This window comes from Ostrea edulis, chromosome 8 (assembly GCF_947568905.1).
Source record: "Ostrea edulis chromosome 8, xbOstEdul1.1, whole genome shotgun sequence".
Taxonomy (NCBI): Eukaryota; Metazoa; Mollusca; class Bivalvia; order Ostreida; family Ostreidae; genus Ostrea; species Ostrea edulis.
The window spans coordinates 71,981,392-71,999,464 of record NC_079171.1 but is presented as its reverse complement, the minus strand read 5'-3'; the positions used below and the strand labels follow the sequence as shown (position 1 = coordinate 71,999,464).

The 18,073-nt window shown below is 33.0% G+C and overlaps 1 protein-coding gene across 1 annotated transcript in view; it reads right to left on the bottom strand.

Moving 5' to 3' along the window:
* The window catches only part of LOC130049293 (leucine-rich repeat-containing protein 70-like), a 1,034,056-nt gene extending 1,016,328 nt beyond the window's left edge, over window positions 1–17,728 (bottom strand). The window contains exon 1 of the mRNA XM_056146708.1: window positions 17,624–17,728. Coding sequence (XP_056002683.1) covers window positions 17,624–17,673 — 50 coding nt within the window. The 5' untranslated portion in view covers window positions 17,674–17,728. The remainder of the gene's footprint in view (window positions 1–17,623) is intronic.
* Between the last annotated feature and the right edge of the window lie 345 nt (window positions 17,729–18,073).

The following is an 18,073-nucleotide window of genomic DNA, read 5'->3' as shown; positions in this document are numbered from 1 at the left end:
ATGCAATTAAGAACCTTCTTTGTGTTTATGTTTTTGTTTTTTTGAAACTGCAGGCCTTCAACCGTATTTAGTTAGCCAATTGTCCTTACTGGTAGCATCCACAAGTCAAATTTTATATAAGATATTTAACATTTGCACCATATATCATTTTGAAGCGTATCGAATGTAAATTAAGAAAATCGCATTTGGGGGTTAACAGGCCGCATGTTGTTACTAAAGATAGATTGCAAAATATCATGGTTGTGAAGTTGTTTGTAACCACTTTTCTACAAAGTATGTGTTTCAAATTAATGACCATTGTATCTATATTTCAATAAAACTCTATAAATATTACATGCACTGTTAATTGTTTAACAACCTAGTATTGATTGAAACTTCCATACTTTTAGAATGAATATATTATATACAGATATCCGTAATCAAATGACACTATGTTCCCGTTACAGTGCGTTACGCTAAGGTTTTAATAATTTATGTAAAGTATTTTATAGAAAACAGAGCGTAAGCAAATTGCTTACAATTCGGTCATGAGTTTATTTCGCACATTGTAGACATCATTTGTTAAGTATTGTACAACTAAACAGTGCATATTAATTAAAAACAGAGGTCCTGTGTCGTGGCAGGCGTTGACACATTAAAGAACCCTCATTGCGTCGGTTCTGAGTGCTGATAACGCATAGGTCCAAACCTACAGCTTGTGATATCTCAATGAGTGAAAAATTCCCAATGGGACGCCAAACAAACATGCAGAGGTCAAACAGGCTAGTAATAGATAAACGGTTTTACCATAAATAATTTATATAAGCGTACTGTATCATGAAAGTACAGGCGGTATTTGATAGGTTTGGTTTTCTTAAAAGTAGTTCAAAATCCAAGGTTAAGGTCAAAAATTTAGAAACTTTGAAACCAAACAAAAAATTGTCAAAATGAATATATGAGAGTCCTAAAAGCTACAATTGAGTAAGATTGGAGTTTTGAAATTTTGGTCAAACTCCAAGGTCAAACATCGTGCATAAAATTTAAGTCTCTACCATAGGTAATGTATATGCATATTGTGAAAGCACTATCCTATATAGTTCATGAGGTAAGATAGGTTAAGTTTTCTTAAAAGTAGGTTAAACCCCTTAATTATTCAAGGTCAAGATCAAAAGGCTTAAGCTTTGACACCAAAATAAAGTATTGGCACGATCCGGGTTAGAATAGGTCCTCAGTACTCCCTTGCTTGTCCTAAAAGGCGACTAAATGGGGCGGTCCTTCGGATGAGACTGCAAAAACCGAAGTCCCGTGTCACAGCAGGTGTGACACGATAAAGATTCAACCCTGTTCAATGGCCATAAGCGCGGAGCATCGGCCTGAATTTTACCGGCCGTGGTGATGTCTCCATATGAGTGAAATATTCTTGAGAGGGATGTTAAACAATCTACAATCAATCAATCGATCAAGTTTTAAAGAATATGGATATGAAATATGACAGCTCTATCACTCACCATTCAACATTTATGAGCAATTACGGTTAAAGTTTCAGACATACGTACCTGTAGACAGGACAAAACAATAGTATCTGACTATATTCGCGGGGGCATTAAAATCTAATCTACACAACATGTGCAAATTTGCATTGGGATATGATTTAATGTGGCCCTGCTACTCTAGAGAAGAATTCCTGTATATTCCCATTTAAAATTTTGATTTCCTATTGTGGTCCCACCCTACCCCATGAGTTCCTGAATTGAGCAAAGATGAATGTCTTTTACTCAATGATGATTAGTACTAACTTTTATAGAAATTCGTCCAGTGGTTCCTGATATATAGCTTAATATGTGGATGGGCGTGTTAGGTTGGGGTTAGCTTTCCATAATCACGACATGGTTTTAATCCATCAGTTCAAGCGTCTTATTCTTACTATGCATTTCTTTTATTTAAAAAAAAAGAGGAGGGTGGCAATTTACCTATATAGCTAATTTTGCATTTGAAAATAACTACCGGTAACTTTAAACGTACAGAAATAACGGAAAGCAAAAACAAATTATGAATTCCCAACCCCCTCAACTGACAACTGAAGAATGTAAGATTGAAATTATGAATATTGACTCAATATATTAATGATGGATGAACGACCTCCTCCCTCCCCAAGTTTAAAAATTAAAATCGAAGCCTAGGCAAAAAATGTCACCATTGCCGGTGAAGGGCTGCAAAATGTAGGCCTATGTTCGGCGCTTATGGTCTTAGAACAGGGAGTGATCTTGATCGTGCCACACCTGCGGTGACACGGGGCCTTGTTTTTTTGCAGTCTCATCCGAAGGACTGAACAATGTAGGATTTTGAAAGTTTTGCGAAAATAACTTGTTGGTTTTTTATTACTGTTTATTTATTTATTTCTGCTTTTCAAGATTTTAGACAACTCCGACAAGCTATCCCTACCACCACCCCCACCCCCACTGGACTTTAAAAAAATGATATATATATTCTAAATATTAAAAAAATACCATTAGGTTACAATCCTTGTAGTGTTCTAGCTACCGGACAGATTTAAATGTACGATGATATGTCTCGCGTTAATCACATCATAATTCAAAATTTAGGGGGGGGGGGGGGTAGTACAAGACATATCACAAAAAGCTCGTAGAAGGAAAATCATAACCTCATAAGTCATCAGAGATATTACTCAAACCTATTGTATAATTGTATATTATATATGCAATGAAATACGTACAAATTAAATCAAAAATCAAATCAAGGAAAGTGACCATAAGATATATAGAATAATACTGTCTCCAAAAAAAAAAAAACAACCATAAAACCAACAACAACAAAAACCAAACAAATAAACAATAAATATAAGTATGCATATACAATTGGTTTTAGTTTAAAAAAGCGAAACAAGATTTACCTTTTTATATAATTCTAATTTTGTATTGTGAGCTGTGATATGCAGTGCTTATATTTAATAGATATACTAATTAAGAATATGCTTGTGTTTTTCATTGACTTTCTGTGTATTTTTTATTTAGCACTTATTTATTCACGTTCAATATATATTCATTTATCTATCTATATTTATAAACATGTGTATTTTTACTCCTTATTCTTCATTTTTGCATTTAAATAAAATATGTACATTTAATTTATTATTTTTATTTCATTTTATTTTTTGATAATACTATTCTTTACTATAAACTTGGTAATGAAAAACAAACCTTAGATATTTACATTGGTGACAGTATCAGGGGGAATTTTTTCCAAAAAAATATATAAGCATTTAAATCTCAGATTTGTATTTTTAAATCCCCTTTGGGTACCCCAATTTGAAGCTTGAAAGAGTTGTCCCCCGTAAGTATTTCCATTGGTTACAGTAAACAAATCTCCGAGCTTTTCATTCAGTCATAATTTACCGACCAATCGTCCACATTTAGGGTATCTTTTATTCACACTTGATTAAGTTTTAAGTCAGCTTTCAGTAATCAATAAGCTAATTTTAATTATATTCACTCAACTTCCAGTTACCATGTTTCAGATTAAGTCACTTTACAGTTATTCAATAACGCTTTAGTTTGTCACTAACTTGTCTGTTATATGTCAGTCAGCTGATAGTGAACATCTAATGACCTTTCAGTTATTATTCAATAGAAACCCCTTCCTTTTTTAATTAATTTGTCAGAGATACTATAGATTGGAGATTGATGTGGATTCATGTAAGAAATTCAGTCATCAACATTTATGAATATGCATATGTAGTATAACAGTCTCCCTCCATTCATGTGAACATGTTCCTTCATGCTTTATCCTTATTATAAAATCCCACTTTATGCATCAAACACGTTTGACAACATTTGACCTAATGGCATGTTTGTGTGGCAAATCGGATCGTTGAAACGACCATACAATTTGTCAAATGCTGACTTTAAACGAAAATGTTGATATCACTGACATATGAGGTTATTTTCAGTGTCCTTCCTTGGTTAAAACTGATTATAAATCAAAAGAAGTCTACATAAAATTGAAGGCTAACTGGGTAAAGTATGGAAACATGTTAATCTTATTTTAAATCTTGAATAAAAGCATTAAAACAATAATGTAATGGGGGGGGGGATGTAGAGGGTAATAACACACAGTATACCAATTACCAAATATTGAGTCAGCTATGAAAGGCGATCATAACGAACAGTGATCAATCTCATAACTCCTATAAGCAATACAAAGTAGATAGTTGGGCAATTACGGACCCCTGGGCACACCAAGGGTGGGATCAGGTGTCTAGGAGGAGTAAGGATCCCCTGGCGATTTTAATAAAAACCTGTATTCTTCAGAAAAGCGAAACGTAGAGGAAATCAAGAATTAAATTGCAGAAACAAATATTAAAAATAAACTAAAAGATGTGGAAACAAATATATGCGATAGTCTCCTATTTTCATCCGAATGTGGAGACATAATTAAAAATATGAAAAACAATACATCTCCTGCTACAGATGCTATACCAGTTGAATTTTACAAAACTTTCTGGAATGATATAAAGCATTATTTCTCCAATTCTTTGATAAAATCTTCTGAAAGTAAAGAGTTCCGAAAATTTGTTTGTCAATAATAAGTCTTATCTATAAAAAAGGGTGAAAAGTCAAACGTTAGAAATTATAGAACAACTAGTCTAACAAATTGCGATTATAAAATTCGTGCATTTGTTTTGGTTAAACGTTTACAAACAGTCATATCAAAACTTATAGATATAGACCAATCAGCACATAGTAAAGGCAGATGTATAGGGAATAATGTTCGACTAATTCAAGATATTTTGACTACCGTAAAATTCATAACGAAAATGACAATTTATTATTTTTAGATTTCGAAAGACCTTTAATACCGTAGAATAGAGTTTTATGATTGAAACTTTAGAAGTTTTAAGTTTTGGAACATTTTTTATCAACTTGATTACAACCTTATACGATAAACCTTTATATCGAGTAAAAAATGACGGTTACATATCTAAAACTTGTAAAATGTCTAGAGGTATTTGTCAATGATGTCCGATATCAGCATCACTGTTCATCATCACAACATAGATGTTAGCTACAAGAATAAGATCTTCTGACATAATTCATGGTTTTGAAATTGGAATTAACAAAAAGATAAAAAATATACAACATACAGATGATTCCACAAGCTCCTTAAGGGATGTGCACACTGTAAACGAAGTAATCAACATAGTAAAACAATTATCTTGATTCGCAGGTCCAAAGCTTAATTTAAAGAAATCAGAATGTATATTGCATATGAAACACGTGTGAACAGATTGAAAATATAATTAAAACAAACAATCTAGTTAAAACACTTGGTATATTTATAGGACATAACAAAAGAGTGTGTCCAAAACAATGGGCTAGGAACAATTAATCAAATTATTAGAATACTCCATAATGGGGAAAACGAAATTTAACAATTGTTTGGCAAACAAGACTTATCAATAATCTCATTATTTCTAAATTACAATACAATGTATCGATAATTTTTAATCCGCCTGATGAAATATTTAAGGAACTGAACAGTAAGATATTTAATGTTCTATGTAATACTGGGGAAAGAATATAAAGAAATCTACTTATTGGAAAGAAATTGAAAGGTGGAATCAATATCATTGATGTTGAATCCAAGTTTTTCTCATTAAAAGCGTCTTGGATTGCACGTCTGCTAAGTACTAAATCCAGTCTCTTAGCATTTCTTGAACATATTTTTCAGAAAGATTGATTGATTTTTTTCTTGCCTAACTTCTCACTCGATAATTTTACACTCATATGGAGACGTCACCAAGATCGGTGAAGGGCTTCAAATTTAGGCCTATGCTCGGCGCTTATGGCCATTGAATAGTGGAGGTTATTTAGCGTGCCACACCTACTGTGGCATGGGTCATCCGTGTTTAAGGTCATATCCGAGAACCCGTGACATTCACACCTGATGGCGAGCGTTTGGCGATGGAACTGTCACTACTTGTTTTAACGACGTATGTCTGTCACGGCGGGGATTCGAACCCCGCCCTTCCGCATGAAGGACTAACGATCTAACCTCTCGGCCATCGTGGTGGCTTTTTTCAAAAAGAAAATATATCGCTGCGATATCTGATTAAAACAAACTTAAGAACTGTACAACAATATAAAGACATCACGGTTCTGACATTGTTCTATAAAGAAGTAATTTGCGTTCCTAACAAAACCACAATGATTAAAGATAACTCTATGACTATTTCATACGATTCCTTATCTTTACCAATTTTGAAAAAAATAACTGATTTTAGTTCCAAAAAATATCACCCAATTTAATTTCTCATTCTGATCAAGTCAGGAGTTCTATACACCAAAGACTTATATGATAATAATGGTGTATTTAGCGATTTAAAATATTTTCAAGATTTAAACTCTCATAGAAATAATATTATCTGTGAATACTATAATTTGAAAACAATGTTCAACCGTTATAACGGTATATCTTACTGCAAAGAAAGACTTCCTATATCAACATTAAGACAACTGGTCGACAGGGGATGCTTACTCTTCCTACTCACCTTATCCCACCCCTGGTGTGTCCAGGGGTCCGTGTTTGCTAACTATCTATTTTTATTGCTTTTAGGAGTTATAAGATTGATCACTGTTTGTTATGTTCACCTTACATGCATATATTATTTAAAGGAGATAACGTTGTTAATACATTGAATATTAAATCATCTTTCTAATATAGCATATTAGTTGATAACAATTTTTTTTAAGCCAATCACAGAGACATTTGGACGGGGATGTTTGACATTCCAAAATATTTATGGAAGACAATTTATCTATTAAAAGTCGAAACAATTCAGATAAACAAATATCAGAGTTTAACTATCAATGGTTACATAAACTTTTGATTAATAATTTGAATGTTAACAAATGGAATCCAAATATACAAAAATATTGTGAAAACTGGTGAAATCAAAAACATAGAACACCTTACATATGCCGGCAGAACGTCTAAAAGAATATGGAAAAGGACTAACAATGTATTAGATATTGACATATCTTGGACACATATCGTCATAGGCTTTTGTAATGAAACAACTCTATCAGAAGCTCTTAATATTTTGTTTTTCATTTTACTGAAGATATATCAATATACAATGAATTGTAGACTAACTGAACTCTCTTGTAACAGTGAAAATTAATATATCTATGTGAAACGGGCGTTAAATACATATCGATATATTGTAGAACAATCATATTCAAATATATGTAGTGAAGATATATTTAAGAAAGTTTGTATATGAGAGGCCCGGTTTGGAGGGAGACGGCTCCTTCACAATGTGTTTGCCTGGAGACAATATGACTCTTGGTGTATATGGTAGTGTGCGTTACAGGTAAACGAAGGTAGCCTTTCATGTGATAAACAATAGCTTTGCATGACTTGACAATTCAATCTAACTATAGTAAACTTTATTGCATACCCTTTGAAACACATTTATAACTAAAATATAATTGATGTAAAAATATATTTCCTCCTTTAGGATAAAATTGTATTATATATTGCATTGCAAATTTATGAATGTATAATATATATTTGGATACTTAGAATGTTGTTGACGTAAAGGAATAGTGTTGATGAATGATTAATATATTTGTTGATATTATATTAAATAAAAAAAAAAAATAATGATACGCCGAACAACTATTTAACAGTGACCCAATAGTGGAGGTCATTGGAATGTTTGGAATCGGAATATAAATGAAAATAACATTTTTTTATAGATAAAACGCCGTTGACATATTTAAGAGAAGCTGTCAGTAATCATGGAGAATTTTTTGGAAAGTGCAAAAAAAAATATTGAAAAATTTTACAAGTTTATGCAGCGTTATTGATAAAATCATTCAAAACACATGTGTGAGTCACTTAAACTCAATAAGACAGTTATTGATCACTTTGTTGTTACCATGGTAACAAGGACAAAGTCGTTGAAAAAACAGTGGAATATACCTCTTTAAAGTCCAAAACAAATACAATTAAGAATATAAGATGCATATTTTTTTTTAGTTTACGGTAAATGAAAAAAGGCTTATATAAAATTTTGTTGAACAAGAAATTAAAATATCTCAGCTAAAAATGGCTTCATGGCAACCAACATACCTTGCATTGTATACAGTCAAAAATTCAATAAAATAATACATTATTGAGCTAACTTTTTTTCAGAAACGCAACACAATCATGAAAGGTTTTTCATATAGAAAGAAATAACAAATGTTAAATTTTTATTCAAAAAAATAAAATCAGTTAAACAACTTTTCTTTTTTTTTTTTGTTACTGACCTTACCAAAACACCAATTTTTTTCATGTTCAGCTACATTTTCGAAAATCTATCTAATTACTAGGCTAATGATCTAATTTAGGTGAAGAACATTTATATTGAACCTTGTAAATGACATTGTCCTGCAATATCAAGGTCACATACATTAATTAATGACCTTCATATTTAATCAGTTGACCTAAACTGCATTTGGATTTAAATTAAACTTTTATATATCTTTATCTACTAACGAACCTGTGTAGTTTTTTTTTTAAATCAGATATTGCTGTGGTTTATATATTCTATAGTTTATATATGATTGCGCCCATGACAAAAGGTCCTTATGGCATATTCAAGAGAACAAAGAAATAACGTCACAAAGATTTGACGATACGTAGGCCTAGTGCCATACGTAAAGATACATATCCCCATGTGTACACGCACGTGATTCAAAACCACGTGTTAGATTTGGTTTGGATAAAATATTTATAGAATTTGATATTTAATTTTAAGAATCTGAATGTTTCTTTTCGCAGCGGATCGGCAGAAATAAAACATGTAGGTAACAGTAGATATAGCAGCGCAAATCCATGAATCTGAGGTTAAAAAAATTCTAATTTTCAATATAAACGTTACAAAAATCCACTTTCTAAAAATGCATGATCCTCCGCTGCGGCAATGTTTACACTGTTAAGTCGATGTTAAACAGAGGATTTGTGATATTTCCCCCAATTTATTAGGCTATACCCTATCATAATTCATTATATATAATTTACAGACTAGTAAACAGTCATGAAAAACTTGAATATTTTTGGGTAGATTCTGTATGAAAAATCTGTGCGTCTGGTAATCCTATTTATAAATCCAAGAGAGATAACTCTGAGAAAATAACTTAGTTGCTGAGGTACCCCAAAGGAAAATGAAAGGTGAAGATAACGAACATCGAACAGTGATCAATCTCATAGATCCCGTAAACAATTAAATAGATAGTTGGTCAAACACGGATCCCGGGGCACTGATTGATGTGTTAATTTAACCAAATATGAAAAGTTCACATGCTATTCACATGTTTATTAAACAATGGTTACCAGATGCAAATATATCACATTAGGCAGCAGATTTGAAGTCAAATTGTGCAATCTTCGTAACATGATATCTAGGATTTATATCGGTTTCCGGTTTTATAAATTCATTTGAAACCGACATTGGGGGTCTTCGGAAGATGAATAAGTCATTAACACATTTACAGTCATTGGTCTAAATTTGAGAGTTTCTGACACATATTAGGCCTATAATTTCCCGGGGGGGGGGGGGGGGCAGCTGATGAAGGGGATGTTCGGGATAAAAATAAATTTAAAAAACCCAGAGGAATTTCGAATAATTCTTGACAAGCAATCAAAATTAACAAAAATTAAAAAAACACTCACCCCAAATGCATGGCTATAAGAATTGAAACCTAAATAGTGTTATCATTCCCTAACTTTGAATGCAAAATCTAGGGAAGGGGGGGGGGTAAGTAAAAAAAATAAAGTAAAAATAATCAAAAATAGGACACCTTCCCCTCCCCACCGCTATCCTGGTTCTACGAGCCTGGTTTTAAGAGACATTGATTACTCACTGAAAATAGAGAAATTGAGTGTTTGATACAATTGTGTTCCTTTGTTAGCTGACCTGTTTTTATATTCATATGAAGCAGAATTTATTCAAAAACTTCTACATGAGAAGAAAAAATCTCTCGCTGTGACCTTCAATTCGACTTTTAGATGTATCGATGACGTTTTGTCTATTAACAATGAAAGCTTTCATTCATATGTCGATTTGATATATCCTTGTGAGCTCAACATAAAGGACACCACAGAGTCGTCCACTTCTGCTTCATACTTATATATTTTATTGAAAGTAGACATTAACGGCAAACTAACAACTCAACTGTATGACAAACGGGATGATTTCAGCTTCTCCATCGTCAACTTCCCATTTTTATGTAGCAATATTCCATTATCACCTGCATATGATGTTTATATATCTCAACTGATTCGATATGCAAGAGCTTGTTCTGAGTATAGTCAGTTTTTAAATCGAGGTAAGCTATTGACAAACAAGTTGATGGTACAGGGATTTTAACAGTCTCGATTGAAGTAAGCATTTTGCAAATTCCATGGTCGTTATAACGATCTAGTTCGTCAGTACAACCTCGCATGGGGTCAAATGCTGTCTGACGTGTTTCATACCGATTGTTAAGCCGTTCTTGGCACATTGATTTTGACTGCGGATAACTCCGTTTACCTGATCAGGATATGGGGCTGACGGCGGGTGTGACCGGTCAACAGGGGATGCTTACTTCTCCTAGGCTCCTGATCCCACATCTGGTGTGTCCAGGGATCCGTGTTTGCCCAACTATCTATTCCGTATTGCTTGTAGGAGTTATGAGATTGATCACTGTTCGTTATCTTCACCTTGCATACATGTAAAATATTGGAATAAGTAGGCCTCAAGTATTTCTATATCGAAATATCTATGAAGTGATTTGTTTTATTACATTTAAAATATTGATGCGATATAAAATACATGAATTACATAATTTGTAGTTGGAAAACGTGTGTGCTATACCCATAGCGTAATGATATAGAAATGGGATATTTGTTAGAGGATCTACCAACAAAATACCCCATTCCCCTTCTCATCAGAACAACAATCCACATCGTTACGTGTACAATATTTTGAAATATGAATTGCATTATAATAGAAATTACATTGACCATTTGATAGAAGATGAATTATATCAGTGAGAATGAAATACCTTGAATACACAAAAAGTGCATCACAATGCATGCTGAGTATGACGTAATATGAGGTGAAAGTGTGACGTCAGTATTGATACTGATTGAGTGTAGAAAATGATTTAGATATTCTTTGATTTTTTAAATAAGAGAAACAAGTGTTCTACAATAGACATACTTGGAATCTTATTTACTAGTGTTTACTAATAAGTTACTAGATATATCTGTCATTGGGACAGTTTGTATGAATTTGGAATGATTAAATGAATTCTAACTTCACTATTAACTAACATATCAAATTTAATTTACAGAAAAATAGTCTAATCTCTAAACCACCGTTCAAGTTTCCTGTTAAATGAGTTCCTTACTGGCCATCCAGAATTTGTTATGTTGTCTGCAAAGTGATATCCATTCATGTCTTCCTTTAATTCTAGAGTTAACACCAAGGGGAGTAATAATTGTGTAAAATAGTAGGCCCTAGTGTAGAGTTTTGAGGGGTTTTACAAAAAAGGGTAAATTTGTTAACTGTTTCTATTTACTATATTGGTACTATAAATAAATGTCTTAAAAACGGCATGTAGAATTAATGTCAACCCTGCTGCGTTTCATAGAAAATAGTGTCTGAAAAAAGTCATAAATGCTCTTTTTTACCTTAATTTATGACTTATTTTTAAGAATAAGCAAGAAAATACACATTTTTAAATGACAAGTACAATAATCCAAGTGCTTTCTTAAATTTTCATTCACTGTACATTGCTGGGAAATTGCTTTATTAGAAATATTTGTGAAAAGATTAAAAATTCAACATCTCATGATTTAACTGTGAGTGCAGTCCGTTGCCAATGTATCACGATGCATGGTTCCTGTAATTTTCACTTTTTTAACATTGATTATCACCATACACAAAAGTGTGAGAGTTTCATTCAGATTTGTGATTTTTGCACTTTCCACCTTTTGAAAGAAAATTCTCAATGATTACTGACAGCTTCTCTTAAATGTAAATAGTACGACCACGATAACATATATTTTCAATGTACGAATTAATCAATTGAATATGTTTCTCTTCAGAATACCAACCTAATAAAGGATCATATGTTACACCGTGGGAAATACAAGAGAATGTTGAAAGACCATATTATCAAATACTACGAACATATTGTCAATGAGGGATTACAGCTTCTTTTTCATGTCAACATCGGAGTACGCGTGCGTACAATCAAAGGGGTGTTGTACAAAGTTATTTTTGAATGACTGATCACTTAATGCATACAATTCATTTAACTATTTTTGTTGAAGAAGCAACTGTTCCTGATGATAGACAAGTATACTCATTAAGTGTGGCCGAGGCCTTGAAATGTCATTAGCTTTGATGTTGTTGACTAGAAATTATTTTTTGAATTCCAATTTTCTAAAGGTTATTCACAATATTTTAGGATCCACAGTTGATTTCATATTTTTCTGTTGTATGGTGTAGCACAACAGGATTGAACTTATTCTATCACAGCTCCTAATAGTTTCGTGAGGAGCAAAAATAGGGGTTGGATAAAACATACACTGGATCCAGCAAGGTACTTTTGTAAGGGTTTGTGAAGTTTGCGAGCAAAGCATAGGTACGATACCTGTATTGTTTCAATTCGTCGCATTCTCTTGGTTATGAAATATATTTAAAATCGAATCATGGTTTTAGAAACTCGTCTTTTGAAAGGGTAAGGGGTGTAAATAGGATTATCAGATGTGAAATCAATGGCAAGTTAGTTTAAATTTCAGTTGTAATAAAGAGCCCTATCAGCATTTTTTTAGCTGGAACTAAAACATTTTTCTCATTTAATCTATATGATTTTTATCACTTCTAATTCAGTAAACACAGACGAATAGATGGTAACAACTTTTGATTCCTTTCGTCTAAAATTTTATTTAGATATTCCTTTGATATGTTTTTTCAACCTATTTCATTTCGATGAAAGTTCTTCCCTTTCATATTTAACCCATAGCCTGAGCATGATGTTTAACCGAATTCATAATATGCATGCAATTATTTTCCAATTGAAAGAACGATGTTTTCTTAATTGATGGGCTATCATAGTACGTGATTTTAGGTCTTTATTCGAAATAATATCACCATCACCAGTTATGACAGCCATATAGTTTAAAGAACACGAATATAAAAGTATTTAGGTTGTTTATGTATATATATATGTCTATATGTAGACTTCATAAAGTTGGTTTGTAATTAAAATGCCTGAATACAATAACGGGAATATATTTGGAAATGCAGGGAAATGTCAAACTCTGTTGAGATACAATACTGGGGATTCCGATGACGAAGGATGTTGTTAATGTATAAGGATGTTATATAATTATGGTGTATATTTGGTTTATGCGCCACCAAATCCCCGTAAGTCAAAATATGCGCAAAATGCGTTCATTTCGATTAGAGGTTTGTGCGATGAAAAGAAAAAAGTTAAAAAACTGATAGAAATATAGGTAACTTATATCTAATATTAATTTTCCTATCTTCAGTGCTCAAGGTTTTTATCTTTATTGCAAAGTCAAAATAGGATGTCACACTATTTTATTGTTTATATATTTACATAGATATGGGATCCTTACTCCTCCTACACACCAGATCTCATCTCTGGTATACCCAGGGTCCCGTGTATGCCGAACTCTCCATTTTGTATTACTTAAGGGGTATGGGATATATCACTTCTTCGTTATAGGAAACCAGATGCCTACGAGGAGTAAGCATTCCCTGCCAACCGGTCACCCTCACCGTGAGCCCTATATCTTGATCATATACATGACATCAGCTGTAGTCAAAATCAGTGTGCGATATGTAGTGTGATATTATTTATGTACATGAGGGACATTTTAAACACATCAGTCATTCAGATTGGGGGCGATTTCAAGGTCACAATATAATATGAATATCACCTTCGTGCATACCATATCTTAAAAATGGAAAATGATTTTATATCATAAAGGAATAATATATATAATTATTTGACAAGAAATGTGTTCACATATACAGCTTATCACTTGATAACAATAGTAAATAACGACAAAATATTATGACACTTTCCCCGCGATACAGCTATCAGAAAATGTACGCTGTGACGTACTTTTACATTGTGACGTCATATGGTGCGAAGTGCACAGAGGTACATTTATAACAGCACTGTGGTTTTTCTCGAATATCCTTTACTGAGCTGCGTACTAATCTGACTGGCCGTGTTTAAAAATAAATGAATTCAAATTCAGATTGTTTCACTGTGCATTTTATTCTTAACCAGAGAATAAGTGTAAGGTATTTGCGAACAGATGTAAAACGCGTGATGACACAGTATGTATTCTTAGATGTAATCAATAAGTCGCAGTCGGAAGTTATGTTTACGACATATACTCGTTGTTAATTAATGTCAAAAAGTGTGTAAACTTTTGTCTGGTTTAGATATATGAGAGGTAAAATTGAACTCATTTTAATTGAACACGGTTTATTACTATTTAATGCAAGGGAGTTTGATGAGATTTAGAAACTACGTCTTACAGCCTTTTTTTTCTATTTAAATACGGATTTGTGTCCGCATAGAAATATGTCCCAATATAAGAGAAGAAAACGTATGGAAGAAACAAAACAAATTGATGAGATAGAAAGAAATTAAATGGTCGAGGTCGTCGTATTCTTAATGGACTGAAGATTGTCCGTGTCGGGTATAATCTAAAGATTCCGAAAATATCATGTTTTCAAATGAAAACATCAATTATGAGACTTTGTCTATGATGAAATACGTTTTAATTCAAACGTAAAGTTTGTCAATATATTTTTTGATTGTTTGTCAGGGTTATTGAATCTAAGGCCAGGTCTAATAAACATAGTTTAATTCGATTGGTTTAGTGCTCAAAGAGTAAATGTCAAACCCTGTAAGAATGTCTTTATTTTAAATTCCTACAATTCAATAACATGAACGTTAAGTTGTTGAGACAACTGTTACATATATCTCGCGATCTGAAATGTATGATGATAGGATAACATACATAGAAATAAAACAGTCAGTTTGTGATCGATACATCACTAGCTTCTGGGATTACACAAGTTACTTGAACCTTTCATTCCACGTATATTCATGTTGAACTAATCTACACGTTTCTTTTGTGAACGTGAACATTAATATTGTATTTTGCTTTCAGATTTTATATATTTTAACACTGAGGTACACACTTTGGGTAGAATGCTGCCTGATGTGTTCCATACAGATTGTTTAACCGTTCTTTACATACTAATTTTGACAAGGAATTAGCCCGTTTGCCTATTTGAGATATATATTTCAAGGGAACGAATTAATGTTACTGGTCTCCATAAAAAAGGTGCTAAAAACAGTACACCGAAAGACGTTTTTATTTGAAAAAAAAGTGTTTCTGACCCCAAAAATTCTTTGACATTTTTTTTTTCATCTTCAGAATGGATTTAACTTTAATATTAAATACGATCAGTAACCAATGCTACATGATTTATCAAAATATCATCCGTTGTAAATTCCGCACGCTCAGATTCTGCACAAACTGAATACGTACGACTTTCACAATTCAACATGCGTTCAATGTAAACAAGTATGCCGACGGAATTTAAAAACAGTGTAATTAATTGTTTGATACAAGTTTGTCTTATTCTGAATCTTCTTGGCTGTATTTGCATGGCTATTCATGTCCTAAATCATATTGTATCGGCTATGCAAAAAAATTCGTTTGGAGTGTTTCCGGTTATAAAACAGAAGGAGGCTGAATTTTAAATAGTCATCACGACTCTCGATTGTCAAGGTCAATAACGACGTTCCCCCTTAATTATAACCAATCTATTAAATCATAACGTATTCCATAAAGCGTTACCTGACCTGTTTGGATGCAAGGTGAAGATAACGAACAGTGATCAATCTCAAATCTCCTATACACAATTTAAAATAGATATTTGGGCAAACACGGATCCCTGGACAAACCAGAGGTGGGATCAGGTGCCGGGGGGGGGGTGTTAAGTACTCCCTGTTGACCGGTCACAACCGCCGTGAACACTATATCCTGTTCAGGTAAACGGAATTATCTGCAGTCAAAATCAGTGTGCCAACAACGGCTTAACACTCGGTATAAAACACGTCACACAGCATTAGACCCAGTGATCAGTTGTATTGGCGACCTAGATCGTTATAACGACCATATAATTTTCGAAATGCTGACTTCAATCGAGACTATTGAAACCCCTGTATCATCACCTTGTTTCTCAGTAGCTTATCTCGATTTAAAAACTAACTATATGCAGGAAAACTAACTCTTGTATATCGAATCAGTTGAGATATATTAACACCATATACAGATGATAATGGAATATTGCTAAATAAATATGGGAATTTGACGATGGAAAAGGTGAAATCATCCCGTTTGTCATACAGTTGAGTTGTCATTTTGCCGTTAATGTCTACTTTCAATAAAATATCTAAGTATGAAGCTGAAGTGGACGACTCTGTGGTGTCCTTTATATTTAGCTCACAGGGATATAACAAATCGACATATGAATGAAAGTTATTATTGTTAATAGACAAAACATCATTGATATATTGATATATCGAATTTAAGACCAAAGAGAGCTATTTTTTTCTTCTCACGTGATAGGAACTTTGGCAAAATACAAGCACCAATATAAAGAATAGTAGAATATTTTAATGCGGACATGCACAAATCGTTCCTAAAGTGGTCAAAATATTTCTACTGCTTAGATGATTGAGTCGATGTTGACTTTGACAATCGAGAGTCGTGAAAAAATATTCCAAATTCAACCTCTTCATCTCAGGAATATCAGTTTGTGTCGTCATGCCATTTCAAATGTAAAACGTATACGATTCCAATTTTGATGCCCCAGATGCGCATTTCGACAAGTAATGTCTCTTCAGTGATGCTCAAGCCAACCTTTTGGAATTTCAAAATAACAATAAACTTGTGGGAGCTAAAAAGAAAACTAGAGTGCCAAAAAAAAAAAAAAAAAAAAAAACTGGAGCGAAATTCGTAAATATGAGTAATTGTGGCTATTCCGTGTACTTTAATCATTTCTACAGCTGACTATATAGGCAATTTTCGTCAACTGTGGTTACATTATTATAAACATGAAAACAGCAGATATACCTGCCTCTCGACGCGACGTGTTGTTCTCTTTTAACCCATAACCGGAAACACTACTAGCGGATGCTTTTGCATAACCGACACATTGTGATTTAGGACATGGATATCCGTGATTTGTAAATATTTTGGTTTTGGAGCTCTTCCAAACATGCAATCATGTCCTTATTGTTTTCGGAATCCGTGTTTACCCTATCTTATTCTTGAATTATTTATAGAAATAAATATATTGCTTACTGTTCATTTTCACTATTTCTTTTCTTTGTGTGGACTGCAGAATAATATCCACCCGTATTTTGATGTCGTTTCAAAACTGCATGCAGTAGTGACATCGATGTATGATCCATTACAAGAGTGTTACTTATTATATATGCTGAATGAAGGTACTTACAGATGTGTTGTATTCTTTGGGATGTCCGTCGGAATGTCTTTTAATCCCATGTCCCAGCAGTTTACCACGGTACCTATACAGCTACATACATCACATGCTCTGTCTGACGTCACAGAGATCATAGTGCCATAAAACACTAATAATTGTATCATTAACATCGTGCTGAATGTCAAAACGATGGTAAAGTAAATCCTTCGAAAAAATGTCACTTTGAATGGAAAATACAGCGGCTATAGTGAACAAAAACTAATGTGTCGTTATTCTCCTTCCGTCTTGTCTTCTTATCACATAAAATTCACAATGTCATTACAGAATCAGAAAGGAAAATATTAATGTTTAATTCAGATGATTTTTTTAATTGATTTTGAAATTGGATATCAATGATTAGTTCTAGTTCGTCCCATCACCGGGACAGAGTAAGGACAGATATGGTCCTTCGTAATTATAGAC